Source organism: Camelina sativa, chromosome 18, assembly GCF_030686135.1.
Source record: "Camelina sativa cultivar CO46 ecotype springtype chromosome 18, ASM3068613v1".
Taxonomy (NCBI): Eukaryota; Viridiplantae; Streptophyta; class Magnoliopsida; order Brassicales; family Brassicaceae; genus Camelina; species Camelina sativa.
Window position 1 is genome coordinate 2,604,768 of NC_141897.1, and position 15,102 is coordinate 2,619,869.

The 15,102-nt window shown below is 37.0% G+C and overlaps 4 protein-coding genes across 7 annotated transcripts; 2 read left to right on the top strand and 2 right to left on the bottom strand.

Annotated features, from left to right (window-relative positions):
• The first annotated feature begins 14 nt into the window (after window positions 1-14).
• On the top strand, window positions 15-2,670 carry LOC104760371 (transcription factor MAMYB). Of its 3 annotated transcripts, none has more exons than XM_010483284.3 (2): window positions 15-1,091; window positions 2,375-2,670. In XM_010483284.3, exon 1 carries the CDS (start codon window positions 132-134, stop codon window positions 1,065-1,067), a length of 936 nt encoding a protein of 311 aa, XP_010481586.1. In that variant the 5' UTR covers window positions 15-131; the 3' UTR covers window positions 1,068-1,091; window positions 2,375-2,670. The 3 variants fall into 3 exon arrangements, with proteins under 3 accessions (XP_010481586.1, XP_010481587.1, XP_010481588.1); XM_010483285.3 differs by having other exon boundaries at window positions 61-1,091; window positions 2,362-2,670; XM_010483286.3 differs by lacking the exon at window positions 2,375-2,670 and adding an exon at window positions 1,392-1,661 and having other exon boundaries at window positions 61-1,091.
• A 1,449-nt stretch (window positions 2,671-4,119) lies between these two features.
• LOC104760372 (uncharacterized) lies at window positions 4,120-6,388 on the top strand. Of its 2 annotated transcripts, none has more exons than XM_010483287.3 (4): window positions 4,120-4,512; window positions 4,934-5,092; window positions 5,199-5,492; window positions 5,583-6,388. In XM_010483287.3, the coding sequence occupies exons 2-4, from the start codon at window positions 4,967-4,969 to the stop codon at window positions 6,225-6,227; spliced, it is 1,065 nt and encodes a 354-aa protein (XP_010481589.1). In that variant the 5' UTR covers window positions 4,120-4,512; window positions 4,934-4,966; the 3' UTR covers window positions 6,228-6,388. The 2 variants fall into 2 exon arrangements, with proteins under 2 accessions (XP_010481589.1, XP_010481590.1); XM_010483288.2 differs by having other exon boundaries at window positions 4,376-4,512; window positions 5,202-5,492.
• An 11-nt stretch (window positions 6,389-6,399) lies between these two features.
• LOC104760373 (replication protein A 70 kDa DNA-binding subunit C-like) lies at window positions 6,400-10,079 on the bottom strand. The gene is made up of 2 exons (XM_087499547.1): window positions 9,154-10,079; window positions 6,400-9,052 (listed from the first exon to the last, which is right to left on the bottom strand). Exons 1-2 carry the CDS (start codon window positions 9,444-9,446, stop codon window positions 6,697-6,699), a joined length of 2,649 nt encoding a protein of 882 aa, XP_087355673.1. The 5' UTR covers window positions 9,447-10,079; the 3' UTR covers window positions 6,400-6,696.
• Window positions 10,080-10,240: 161 nt separating this feature from the next.
• On the bottom strand, window positions 10,241-12,519 carry LOC104760374 (ATP-dependent Clp protease proteolytic subunit 4, chloroplastic). The gene is made up of 3 exons (XM_010483292.3): window positions 11,994-12,519; window positions 10,793-11,298; window positions 10,241-10,508 (listed from the first exon to the last, which is right to left on the bottom strand). The coding sequence occupies exons 1-2, from the start codon at window positions 12,389-12,391 to the stop codon at window positions 10,815-10,817; spliced, it is 882 nt and encodes a 293-aa protein (XP_010481594.1). The 5' UTR covers window positions 12,392-12,519; the 3' UTR covers window positions 10,241-10,508; window positions 10,793-10,814.
• Between the last annotated feature and the right edge of the window lie 2,583 nt (window positions 12,520-15,102).

Sequence of the window (15,102 nt, forward strand, 5' to 3'; positions counted from 1 at the left end):
CAGTACCCCAAAAGCCCAAATAAAACTCATTTTCCGAGTTTTTTATTTTTTTTATTTTTTTTGTTCCTAACGTTTTATAAATTTCAATTTATTTTCAGCTTCACTTCTAAACAGTACGGGAGGCATCAACAATGGATTTCTTCGACGAAGACAGGCCTAGATTCGTCTTCCAGTCTCGTCCTTCTTCTTCTTCTCACACGGCGGAGGAAGAAGAAGAACCTAAAATCCCTAACAAGATCTTTTTATCAATCTCCGTCGCTGTTTCTCTCATCATACTGTCTCTCTCCTTCTTCTACTTCGAATCCGAGCCTGCCAAATCGCTTCTCCTATGGCTTTCCCTCTCCTTCCTCGTCGGTCCTTTCGCTCCTAGCTCGATCACCGGCGGTAAGATTCGAGTCGGTTATGGCCAGATCTTGGAGCCAGAGCAGATCCACGACGAGTCATCGACGGATAACGAACGCGAATCCAGGAGGAAGTCGGTGAATAAGCGATCTAAAGGTACGACGAAGCAAGACAATCCGCCGGAGAATGCTTCTACGGTGACGGAAGCTTCGAGAAAAGTGGCGACTCCGAAGTCTAAGGAGAGTGGATCTGTGAATGAAACCAAAGATTGGAGTGAAGAAGAAATCGAGCTTTTGAAGAAGCAGTTGATTAAGCATCCAGCTGGTAAGCCTGGGAGATGGGAAGTGGTGGCTTCAGCGTTCGGAGGAAGATACAAGACAGAGAATGTGATCAAGAAAGCCAAAGAGATCGGAGAGAAGAAGATATATGAGAGTGATGATTATGCTCAGTTTCTAAAGAATAGGAAAGCTTCGGATCCTAGATTGGTTGACGAAAACGCTGAGGATTCTGGAGCTGGTGGTGATGATGATGAAGCTAATAAGGAAACTTGGAGTAATGGAGAAGACATTGCACTGCTCAATGCTCTGAAAGCTTTTCCTAAAGAGGCAGCTATGAGATGGGAGAAGATTGCAGCTGCTGTACCTGGGAAGACGAAGCCAGCTTGTATGAAGAGAGTTACTGAGCTTAAAAAAGGGTTTAGGAGCTCCAAAACTCCAGCCAACTAGCTAGAGGAGAAGGAAGCCAGTGAGGTAATTGATTGAATAAGCTTTTACTCTTTACTATGAGACAACATGAAGCCATATGAACCTAATTGTAATTGCTACATTGTCGCTGTATTGTAAAATCTTCCTAGGCTTAGTGATATCTCCATTAATGTGAGTTACCTTGGAAGTTGTTAAAGTTTTAATCTGGAGAGATCGAGTTGACGAAAGGCTGATAATAACATATTCTTTAGCTGATATTTCATAGGTTACTTATGATTTAGGTCGCATAATGTTATAGGTAAATATTTATTGATCTAGAATTGAGCAGAACTCTTTTGGAAACAGTGAGAGGAAGCTTGTAACGTGAGGAATCATAGAAATGAAGGTCTTGGCTCATGTTCTAGATGTTGGGGTCGCTTGTTTTTTGATCCACTGGTTATATGATTTACGGTTGCTAAAAAGACCCCATTGGTTTTCATGAAAGCTGTGTGTGCTATTTTTCTATGAATCTCTGGCTTGCCTTTAGATCTGTTAGTTTCTGGTCAAAATTAAAGGATGGAATGTAATGCTTTGAAAAGAATAATACAAAAAGCAGAGTCTAATGGGTTTGGCTAAGGGGAAAGAATTTAGATCTCTTTTCAGAACAGCCGAGTAATCATAGAAACTCTTGTGAACCGTCATTGGGTTCTCTTGCTCATGTTGTTGAAGTTGGGGTGGTTTACTTTTTGATCCACTGGTTTATATGATCGATGGTTGGTTAAAGACTCTTCAGGCAATTTTTCCATGTTTCTTATATGTCATGTCAAACCCTACAGTTTCATGAAAGCCGTGTCCTAGTTCCTGGCTATCTTTTAGTTTTGCTAGTTATTGGTTAAATTTTGGTATGGAATGCGGTTATTTGAACAGAATAATGCAAAAAGGCATGTTTGGCTAGGGGAAAGATGACATGGAACTAGTTGTTTATAGTATTTGGTTTAAGATGTCTAATCCTTAGTAGAGTATAACTTGTAAAAATTTTATCCCTTTTGCTGAGTGATGGTTTCACTTCACGAACTACTATAAAACCTCCTAGATCATTGTATTAGAATCTTGGAGTCGTCTGTCACATAAGTTTCGATCTTTTGGGAAAGCGAAATGCCTGCAATTGATTGTTTCTAAATTATTTTGGTATGCAGAATAAACCACATGTATGATATTATAAGTATGAGATCAAACAGTGTATACTCGGAAGTTGAATCCACAGAATCAAATCAAAATAGTCTTAAAAAGTAGCATACTGTATGTAGACGCAGTCTTTCTTACTGACATGAACTAGGTAATTAATGCAGGGGAGACATCTGTTTGGATTATGGCAAATACCATGAGAGGAAGAACAAACAATTTTGCTGTCGCTACTTGATTGTATTAATACAAGATCCAGAAGTAATCAAGAGTTATGGAGGAAGTTTTCTTTAGAGACAAACGAGCAAGCATCTTAATATGCCAAAGATGAAATTAACATAGATTCATAAGTTCTTCTTTACTTCTACCTGGATTCGAATTACAAAACTTGGGCATCTATGTATCCTCCTTTCTTTAAAGATCACCTATTTTACTAGGGAAATATAAAAACAAATACCCTAAATCCACACTTAAATATTCATATACAAGTGATCGTCTAAGTGAGTACTTGCTAAAAGTAGGATACACAAATGCCCCTGGTAGTCCGTGAATATTTATAAAGAGATTTAAGAAATGATTTATTATAATCGTAATATATGTGTATGATTTAAATATCATGGGAACTCTTCGAGAGATTTATTTTACTGTAGAATTTTTGAAGAGAGAATTTGAGATGAAAAATTAGGCCTGGAATTTCGGTTATTTCGGTGAATTCGGTTCGGTTATTTCGGTTTTTCGGTTTTTTTGAGTTTTGAAAATCTTACCGAATTAAACCGATATATTTCGGTTCGATTATTTCGGTTTCTCGGTTAATTCGGTTTTAAAATTTTAAAACCGAAATTAACCGAAGTTTGATTAAAAACATGAAAAAATCGGATTTTTCGGTTATTTAGAGATAATTTCGGGTTTTTCGGTTTTATTTCAAATATTTCAGTTTTTTTCGGTTTCGGTTATTTCGGTTATTTTAGGGTAAATTCGGTTATTTTAGGGTAAATTTCGGTTTTATTAGTTTTTTCCTAAAAAAATAAAAAAAATTTAAAAAAAAAAAGTTAAAAAAAAAATCGGTTAACCGAAAACCGAATCGAAATAACCGAAATATTTCGGTTTTTTTGAAAAAAAAATGTACCGATCGGTTCAGCCGCCATAACCGAAACCGAACCGAACACCAAAAATATCGGTTCGGTTTAAAATCCCAGAACTATGAAAAATCTTTGGAAAACAAAATTTTGTTTGATATATGTGTAGGGAAAGATGCTCCAACAATTATGTACGAAGACAATGTTGCATGCATCCCACAAGGATACATCAAAGATGATAGAACGAAGCATATTCTACCAAAGTTCTTCTACGCACACGACCTGCAGAAAAATGGTGATTTATGTGTTCTACAGATTCGTTCGAGTGAAAATTCGGCTGACTTATTCACTAAGGCGCTACCTACTGCTACTTTTAAAAAGTTGGTTTATCATCTGGAATTACGTCGTCTCAAAAATCTCAACATGTGTACTCATAAGGAAGTAGTTGCCTGCTGCACTCTTTTTCCTTAACTATGGTTTTTTCTATTGGGTTTTACTGGTAAAGTTTTTAACGAGGCACCATCTCCGACATATTCTGAGTTATCTTATTATAATTGACATTCATATTAATAATAGATGGATGCCTATTATAAACTTCTAGAATTACTTGTAAACTAAGTTTACTTTGTCATCCAACAAAACCATCTCTTTCTAATCATATATAAAAGTTTCTTCTCTTTTCTCAATCTATAACAAAAATTCATATAATTTTGAGTTTTTGTCAACAAATCGATATAATTAAATTACTATTGTTTGTTTGGTCCCAATCATAGATGGAATTGGATTACAAAAACACTAGTATATATAAACACATAAATTGTCTACTTCTCTTTTTTAATAACAGTTGAAACAAATTTTAGATACAGTATACCACAAGTCTACGTCAAATCAACAACCAACCACTCAAGCTACCCTATTAAATCTCGACCGTTAGATCATATATCGCAACGATAAACGGCAAGAGATCGATCTCCAACACCAAAATAGTCTTCGTGGTTTGGTTTCTCCACCACCGTATACAACCACGTGCTACATCCCACTACAGACTACAAAGTCAACTAAACCGGCAATCACCGGTTATTTCAAAGGAACAGTTTCACGGTTTACCGATCCAACCGGTAACTCTCGGTACAAACTCGTAAAAACACACGTCTGTGCTCACCACACGTTTTCATCCTAAAAAATCTAAAGCTTACTCTGCAAATTCATTTTCCGGCGAAACTTCTCAGGTGATTGATTCTCTCTTCGATCTTTTTATTTTTTTTTGTTTCTTTTCGAATCGTTCGTAATTTTTTTCATCTATTCGAAACAAATCTCTTCTCTATATGCTTTGCTTCACATGATTCAGTTTTTTTTTTTTTTTTTTTTTTCAATCTGTAACAAAATAGATCGAGAGATTTGCAGAATTGTTATTTTCCATTCGAATTTAGGGTTCATGGTGGATTCGTAGGGTAATTTTTGGTTTCTGAGATTTTCTTATTTTCCCCAAATCTGAAGTTACCCGAAAATTTGAACTCGGAGCTAGTTTTAGGTTTGATTTGAGTGCTGATTTCGAGTTTTGTTGGATTTGTTTGTTCTTGAATCAATTTTAGAGACTTTTGTTCGATTGATCATTTTTTTTTTTTTGTTGACAATTTCAATTTCTCTCAGGCTTATTTGCTTAAAGCTAAAAAGGATATTTCAATGGATCAAGAACCATCATCACAATGTCCCTTTGTTGCTGAAAGCATGATCCAGAAATGCCCTTTCCTCAGAAACATCAACAAGCCTACCAATTTGTCCTTCTCCTCCTTGAGTTTTCCATTTCCGGTAAATTGAAAAATTTCTTACCTTTCGTAATAATGAAAAAAAAGATGAATTTTATAATGCTATTTTAGTTCATTGGTGATGAAGTTTTTATGTTTCCTTTTGACAGCAGGTGCAAGGAGGTAGTAAAGGTCCGATTTTTGAAGATGGTCCTTGTTTTGATTCAGCGTTCAAGCTCTTCCATGGAAAAGATGGTCTTGTGCCGCTTTCTGGGCATTCAAGTTTCGGGGATGATGACAAACAAGAGGCTCGTCATGCTCCTCTGCAATTCAACCCACTTGCGGGAAAGGTAGCTACTATAAGCCTATCAGCTTTTGGTCCTGGAGGGCCTTTTGGCTTTGGTCCTTTCTCTGAGAAATGGAAGAAACAACAGAAGAAACCTAAACCTTCCAATAACCAACAGGTAGATTTTCATAGATTTGTAAACAGACTTTAGAATTTACAAGGATTTACTGTTTCTGATATTTTTTTTTGCTTGCTTGCTTTTTGTTAGTCTGGGGACTCGTCGAAACATGAGGCAGTTGGAGACGATTGGTTAAAAACTGGGAATTGTCCTATCGCAAAATCTTTTAGAGCTGCAAGCAAAGTCATGCCTCTTGTAGCTAAAGCATTAAAGCCACCAGCTGGTATGAAATATAGATGTCCAGCTCCTATAGTAGCTGCAAGAGCTGCACTTTCAAAGACTGCTTTGGTTAAAAGTCTTCGCCCTCAGCCTTTACCTGAAAAGATGCTTGCAATTGCTCTCATGGGAATGGCTGCAAATGTCCCTCTTGGTGTATGGAGAGAACACACAAAGAAGTTTTCGCCTTCATGGTTTTTGGCGGTCCATGCTGCTGTGCCTTTTATAGCAATGCTCAGGAAATCTGTGCTGATGCCAAAAGCAGCCATGGCTTTGACCATTGGAGCTTCGATTTTAGGACAGGTGATTGGGTCAAGAGCTGAACGATACCGTCTCAAAGCGGCAGCTGTGAAAACAGTTGCTGAAACGGCTTCTGTTTCTACGGTTCCTGGATACAACCAGAGCCCTAGCGACTCAGGCTTTTCTGGGGGACATTGTGGTACAGGAGAGGGAGTGAAAGGAGTTTATTACAATGTAAATGTTGGAGAATCTGCTAAATCAACTGGACTCTGTTATTGAGAGATTGGTCTTATTGATTTTAAAAACTATAGACTACTATGCAAGGATTGGATATTTGTGTGGGGGAAGGTTTTTGTAATTCAGTGAATTGTGTAAACCAAAACATTTGTGTCGTTTTATCCCTTTATATGGGTCTAAATAAAAAGGTTAATAATTCCCTCTGTAGCCTCTCTTATAAAAACTTATCGACTTTATTTGAATCTGATATTGATGACAGAAACGTTACCATATCTAAAATATTAAAGAGATTTTATACAAAGAAAACAAAAACACAAAAGACCCATTAGCACCAACATCTTCAGAGTACAATTGGCAAACAGAGAAAAAACAAATAGACTAAGACCAACAAAAGCGGAACTCAAACATCCAATTTAGATGAGTAAACTTAAACGGTCAAAACAGCCTCTGACCTTAGTACCTTTGTATCCAGATGATGATGACCATGATGTGAAATAGTCACTAGAGGTTTTCAGTAGCCGCCAACATGTTGCCTTGGCGTGCCACCTCCTGTGTATCTTCCTTGTGTGTATTGTCCTTGTGGCTCGCTCATAAGGCTTGGGCAGTTTGCAGAAACATGACCATTGCTACCACAAGCGTTACAGCTAGTAATACCGTTGATAGGCCCTGCATACTGATTTCCATATTGACCCACTTGGTTTGCTGCAGGTAATCCAAATTCTCTGCGTGCGTCCACTGATGCGGTCTCTCTAGTTCCCGAGGTTCCAATACCGGAGTTCACTGCATCAGACCTGTAGTTGGAACTCTCTGTCTTTACAAGGAGAGAATTTGCATCTCCTGTCCTGAGTTTATCCATTGCCTCTAGCATGAACCTGGTATCTGAAGAATAGTTAATCTTTTCAGCTTTCACAACAGTTGCTTTAACCCGTTGCTCGTCGCTATAAGTTTCTTCTTTAATCTTCAGCTTGAAAATGTACTTGGAGAAAGTAACACTGCGGATGATGTCTTCGAATTTCTCCTCCTCCTGATGTTCATACTTCACATAATACAAATCTTTCGCAGATATTCCCATTATCTCCTCACCAGCTTCCTGGAATGCTGTGGCCCAGGTTAGACCAGTATGGTCCTGTAACTGGATCTGCAATATATACCTGTAGTCACATTCTTCCACAGATTTGTCACACTTCTCACAACGCCATGTCCCATCTCCATTATTTGTGACTTTTTTGCTGCATGGGCGATCTCCATTCATGATAGGACAAGCCGTGTAGCAGAAATTTTCAACCTTCATGAATGAAATGGTGGCACAGACTGTGATCCAGTCTGCCTTCTCTGAGGTCCCTAGCTTGTCGTCCTTGATCTGAGTAATTACCTTGCGAAGTTCTTGTCTGCCAGCACCAGTAAACTCTCTTGATATGGAGGTAAAATGAGCGTTTCTTCCTTCTCTCTCATACCATTCTCTTAATTCTCTGGCTTCAGGGAAATCTGGCTCTATGAACAACTGACTTGATCCAATGGTGCTCACTTGCTTCCCGTTGAATTCACTGATCCTGCCTGCCTTCACAGCAAGAACCGGGGATGCCCCAGAATCACAAAGCATTTGTAACTTCTGTCCTTCCGCATTGCAGAAATCACCCCACATGGTAAACTCGACACTTCTGCCCGACATATCCTTTAACTGAAGTGCCCTTTTAAGTACCTCAGTTTGGTTTTTCCGCATAATGGATACTGCCGGATTGATAGACGAAACGATAGCAATAAGATCAGTTATGCTGTTGCTCTCCATGTTTTCAATTTCACCAACGTTACGAAAATGGAACTGATGGCGTGGAATGGTAGGATCATCTTCATAGCATTGCTGTATCGTTGACGCAGAGTCTAAATGTATTTCATAATCATTTTGAAGATGATTGAAGTTCTTCTGAGCAGGTTTCAAACTCCCCCTTGAAATCAGATACACATTACCAACTACAATCTGGTCAAAGAACTGATCAACCACATCGTTGAAACAAGTCACCCGTATTTCCCCACCACCAGAGTCAAGGAGATCAAAATTGAACAATTTCCCTTCCCCACGCGGATTACTAAAACGCCTCAGTGCTCCCTTACACGTGACCCTGACCTTGATGGTCCACCGACCCTGGTAAGGATTAAGAGCAGAAATCGGAGTTATCCTCGGGGGAGCTTCGTTCCTAGCCACAGGGCCCCTGTTAACATACATCGGTGGTGGCTGTGGCTGGTAACTCGATTGAACTGGACGGGAATAAGCGGTTGTTGCAGGAGGTGCCCGAGGTTGCTCTAACCTAGAGCCTCCATAACCTGCATTTGAGCTCCCATATGGCCTGGTGGAAGGTGATGTTTCCGGATAACCAGAACCAGTACCATATCTTTGACCAACTTGAGGCTGAGGTAAACTAGCCGGTAAACCATATCTCCCAACGTCACAACTGTTATGACCAACTTGAGGCTGAGCTAAATTAGCACCATATCTCCCAGCGTCAGAACTGTTATGACCAACTTGACGCTGAGGTGAATTAGCCGGTAAACCATATCTCCCAGCGTCAGAACTATTATGAACAACTTGAGGCTGAGGTAAATTAGCAGATACACCATATCTCATAGCTTCAGGATTGTTATGAACAACTTGAGGTTGAGGTGAATTAGCACCATATCTCCCACCATTCAAATCAGTCCTTCTAGCTTGTTGCTGCTCAAAACCACCACCATTGCTTTGTTGTGTGTTTACAGATCCCAATCCACCACGTTGTTGATCAAACACTGAGCTTTGGCCAGGTTCATTAGGCACACGAGTTCCAATAATATCGCATTTCTCAACAAGAATTTCCAAATCCGCAACAACAACGATCCTGTCATCAACACAACATTAAAAAAAAAAAAAAAGATTGCTTTTTTATATTTTTTTGAACAATGATGAATCTGAGAAGAGATTGCAAATATTAAACAGTACCTTCGAGTCTGGACTTGATTACAGACGAAACGAGTGAGTTTCACAATAGAACCAAATTGAATACTGCCTTGCATAACGAGACCGTTCAATGAAGTATTAAGCATGCCTTGTTGCGAGAGGATCCCATCGGAAAAAGTAATCTTGTATCGATTGCTTGATTCATGATTCTGATTACGCTTGGTCTGAATCATCTTCAACTCTATAACTTGCACCACTGGCGTCATATCAGTCTCACTTGTCACTTCTCCATTCAACATCCTCGCTATCGCTTCCGCCGTCAGGTTCACCGCCATCGTGTTTTTTGCCCACGAAACCCCCCCCAATTAACCTCGATATTTTGAGAAAAATGGGTTTGATGCAAGAAATTGAGAAGGTGAAAGAGGAGATTTTTGAATGGGATTGGAATTGAAAACCTAATTAAGACGATTGAGTTAGGGCTTTCTAAATGATTGATTGAGAGAACCCTAAAGGTGGGAGCTTTTTGAGAGGGAAAACTAGAACACCCAAAACTAAAATAAAAGCCCCCAAAATTAAAATACAATTTCTCAATTATATGCAGATTTCGAATGTCAATGTACAAAGTTATTATGATTTAGGAGAGTTTATAATTTTTGAGGATAATTTATGATGAAATTAGAGTCGGGGGACAAAAAGGGTGAAATAATGCCAAATTAATGAGTAATTAAGTAAAGTAATGACGAAAAATCTCTTCAAGTTTTACGGGAATTAAATTAGTAATAAGCTTACCGTAGAAGCTATTGCTGACGTGGAATACTTAGTGGCCCACGATTTGACTGTTAAGCTCCACTCCACTAAACCTTATTATTAAAAAGAAGTTTCATATTGAGCTCCAAGTTCGGTTCGGTTCGGTTTAAATGCCCACTCCACGAGTCCACTCCACTCAACAAGAACTCCAATCTTGTATCGATTGCTTGATTCATGATTCTGATAAACACTTCAAAAAATGACGGAAAAGAGTCAAAAGACTACGTCGAAGGCCCAGATTAGGGCCCAAATCTAATCATTGATAAAAGTTAAGACTTCTTGTATCTCTCCCTACAACGTTCAATATGAATATACTAAAGAGTAAAGAAATTCTGACCGCTACTTCTTGAATCCATAGAACACTTGAAAAGTGATTGTCGTAAATGAAATCTACTACAGCTTCTTTTTATGTCTTTTTGCTCAAAACAGAGTGATTTAAAGAACAATTATTTCTCTGAACAAGTAAAATATGAGAGATTACAAAAGGTAAGTAAGTCCAGCTTCGGTTTCGCAAAGCCAGTCACCAGTAACCGCAGAAGTAACCGAGCTATGTCCTCGAAACCACCAGTCTGAGTCACATTGGAAGATCCCTGGAAATAATAAATGAGAAAGAAATTTCAGATTAATCTCTAATCAAAAATCAAAATAGTCTAACTGATTTTAGATGTCTATTCATTTGACAATGAAGATTCAAACATTATTCAATTTTCTTCCTAAGATATGGAGTGTCCCTCTTTGAGCTTTCTTTTTTTAATTCCTTTAATGACATCCTGACCAGCCTATGATCACTTCTTGTTATTTCCCCACTACATAGCAAAAGATGAAGAATCCATGGCTAAACATTAATAGTAATGTAGTCAATATGATCAGTTACCTGATTCAAGATAAGCTTGGCTTTAGTAAATCTCGTCATCAGGTATCTCAGGAGTCAAGAATTTCATCGGATCCTTGCTAATCTCCTCATAGTTTACTCTCGGTTTCACTCTATCAGGAACAGGTTCGAGAGGAATGATGCTGTCTCCATCGATGACTCCATCTATTAAACCATACTCAACAGCTTCAATTGGAGACATGTACCGGTCTCTATCAATATCTTTCAGAACCTGCTCAAACGATCGGCTGGTACATCCCGCGATAATGCTGGTGACATTGTTCTTGTTATGCATAACTTCCTTAGCTTGGATCTCAACATCTATAGCTTGACCGCTCGCACCTCCAAGAGGTTGGTGAATCATTATCCTCGTGTTGGGCATAGCAAAACGCTTGCCTTTAGTGCCAGCACCAAGAATAATCGAAGCTGTTGATGCAGCGATTCCAAGAGCAATCGTCGAAACATCAGCTCTCACAAGCTGAACCACATCGTATATAGCCATGGTTGCACTAACCAAACAAACAAAAAGAACATCAAGTTAGATCATCTGAGCCAGAAACTAAACCCAAGCAAACATTATTACAAACAAGATTACTCAGATCACTCTCAAATCCACTGTGAAAATGTTAAATGTCAGATATGTAATAGTCAACCATCCATAAGTAACATAAGCAAACAAGCTGAGGAGAGACTTCAGTGGACATTATTACAAACAAGTCAACAAGACTACTGATATCACTCTCAAATCCACTGTAAAAATGTCAAATAGCAGATATATAATATTCAAACCATCCATAAGTAACATAAGCAAACTAGCTGAGTAGAGACTTCAGTGAACAATTTCGTACCACACAACGGATTCTCAAAGCAAACTAGTGAGGACTCACTTCACTTGAACTAAAACTTAAGCTGAAAAATTAACTTCCGCAGCAAATGCATCACAATGTTCTTAGCTAAACTAGCTGAGAATACACTCCAACTGAACTGACAATTAATTTTCTTATAGCAAATGTATCTAATTAGCTAAAGGAGACACTTCAATTGCATATTATACTTAAAACTTTTAACAAAATTGAATTACTTTGCAATGCTAACTAAAACCCTAAAAATCCAAAACCTAAGCTGCAAAAAGACTGAAACTTTCACCATTAACGCAGAAACCCCAAACTGAGAAAAACAAAGAAAACGAAAACAAGATTATAACCTGAGGGAACCACCAGGAGAATTGATAAATAGTTTGATATCTTTCTTAGGATCTTTAGCATCTAAAAGCAGCAACTGACTCATGATAGCATCAGCTACGAAATCGTCGATACCGCTACCGAGGAAGACGATTCGTTCCCTGAGGAGAAGACCCATGACGTCAGATTCAGCTCCGCGAATAGCTGATTCCTGTGTCTGAGACATCTCGATTGAAGAAGCATTAGCGAATCTTAACGGCGACGGAGAAGTTGTTCTGAGAGGTGGTGAAATGAGTTTGGTGGGTTTGAGGTGGAGACTGTTTGGTTTCGGGAAGGAAGAAGAAGACGCAGATGAAGATGAATTGAGTCTTGATGAAACGAGTGAAGGTTTGAGAGAAGATGAGAGAGATAGGGTTCCCATGGCTGAAGCGAAGAAGAATAAGAAGATGACTTGAGAGAGAACTCGAATTGGGGGAAATGTGGATTTGATAAAACAAACAAACACCTTTGGAAGAAGAAAGAATAAACCCGACCCGAGTAAATAACCCGGTTACACTTTCGGGTTGGGTTATTTGATCCAAGTGACCGTTTTATTGGGCCTTGGCCTATTCTCTTTGGTTATGTTAAACCAAACCGAGTTGAATTAAACGAAAATCGAACCATGTTAACTGAAACCGGTCGCGAAATCGACTCAGGTCATCAAACCAAACCAATTGGAATAAAATTTAATTTAAAGTGTTGTTAAACATTTGGTCTCGTAGTTGACAAAGGTTTTAGTTTTACAAATACTTTAATACTAGATTGTACCGGGGGACAAATTTTTTTGATTTTTTTTTATTAATCTACTATTTTAATACTAATTTTATAAATATACGCTTTTGTTAATTTTAGTGATTTAGTATATAATTCATGGTATACCGTACAACAATTTTTATTTAATACAATCTTAATTAAATCAGTTTTATTCAACATATTTTATATTGGTGTTATTAAAATAGTAAAATAAAGATTTAACCCGTATTAAAGTATCATATTAATGATATTTTATTTTTTAATATTATCAATTCAATCATGTAATGTCATATAACCTGTCATGTAATATAACTCGTTTGTGTTATTTTGAAAATTTAATATGTTTAAATATTCATAATTTTAAACTTTTTATTAAGTTTAGATATACCAGTTATAAATTATAAACTTCTTAAAATTCTATAATTTACTATATACAGTAAATTTACTATATATGTATGTTGAACACACACTTATTATATTAATTGAGTAATATATGTTTGTTTAAAAAAAAATCAAATCACAATATATACAGGAAAAAATACACATTTTATTAACTTGATGTATTATATGATGATTTACTACATTTAAATTTTAAAATCAAAAAAAGATGATAGGAGAATATATTTTTTAATATGAAATAAATCTTCTAAATATATATATATTAATTATAGAATATTATATATATGGATATTTAAAATATTTTAATTTTGTTTGGTTATAAAGATAGTGGAGATAATTAACTAAACTTGTTTGGGTATGAATATAAGCATTAAATGACATTAAATGCAAAAACTTTCCAAAAAAGTATTTGTGAGCAAAAACTGCTGCAAAAATACTAGTATAGATTAGTTCTAACTTCTAAGATATGAATCCTAGTGGAAAAAATGTTTTTTCATACCCACACTATGATCATATGTTCAATTCATACATGATCTATGATACTGTGCAAAATCATACTTTTATTATACAAAACTTCAAATTTACTACATTAACTTATAATTTTGTGCGAAACCATACCTGAGACATAACAGTGTTAAATCACCGTTAAATTGTGATGACATGGTTGCCACGTTGCACTGTTTGATTCTTCTTCTTCAACCTCTCACCGAAGAACACAACTATTTGGGTTTAGTGAAATCCAGGCTATTAGCAACGATACAACAGATTTGTTATCTCAATGTCTTCATAATCTATTATAGGTGATTACTAATTAAATTTGTATGTTCTTTAAACGTTTCATCAAGATCATCCCTTCACTCTCACATCAATTTCTTCACCACCACATCCACGTCTGATTCATTAATTCCTCACATGTCATTTGATTAATTTTACAACAAATCAAGCAAAATTTTAAATCTCTAAAATTGATTTTTTCTCGATCTCAAGTTCAACAATTTAAAATCCCGATCTCAAAAAATTTCTTATTCAATCACTTCTCAGATTATTCTTTTATCTATCTCTTCGTTTACCCATCTCCTCCTCCGCAAAGGTCACATAAGTTATTCAAACCGACATAACCTCCGTCGCGACGGTCGCAACATCTCCTCCTATCATGTCTGCATCTCAAGATTTTGCCTCCCTCGTGTCCACGGACAGTGTACCAGGATCGAAGCGTCGACGGAAATGTTGACATGTTGATGTCGGATTCGTTTCAAATTCGTCACTCGACGAATTTGATCCAAATTCCGCCGACGAGCTTAGATCGACCAGCTGAAGTTCGCTGGGAAGAAAATAATCGTCGGGAGATGAATTATAAACCTGTTTGCTGTTTTCATTCTCAATCCCTAATGTTCAATTTTATGCCATTTAATTAACATTTAACAATTTTGTAAGTCTCAAATCGTGTTTCCTCGTTGAGAGGTTGAAGTAGAGAACTCAAGATGCGTTAGCCAAGACTATGTCGTCTAATAGTAGCATATATAAAAAATGTCATTTTTGGCCTAAAACAACACATGTCAGCCACATAATCAAGTTTTAACGGTGATTTAACACTGTTATGTCTCATGTTTGGTTTAGCACAAAATTATAAGTTAATGTAGTAAATTTAAAGTTTTGTATAATGAAAGTATAATTTGGCACGGTATGATAGATTATGTATGAATTGAACATATGATCAAAGTGGGAGTATGAAAAAACATTTTTCCCGAATCCTAGTGAACGCAGTTTCTTTGCAAATTAATAGTGTAAATTTCATGTGAAATTTGAGAATGCCGTACGTAGAGCTATTCGTTTTGGTATCGTGTGTTGTGAGTTAAACATGTTCATCATAAAGATGTATAACATGATGATTGATATATGATGGTATGATTAAGATTATGTGTTGGAGGGCGCAAACATGAG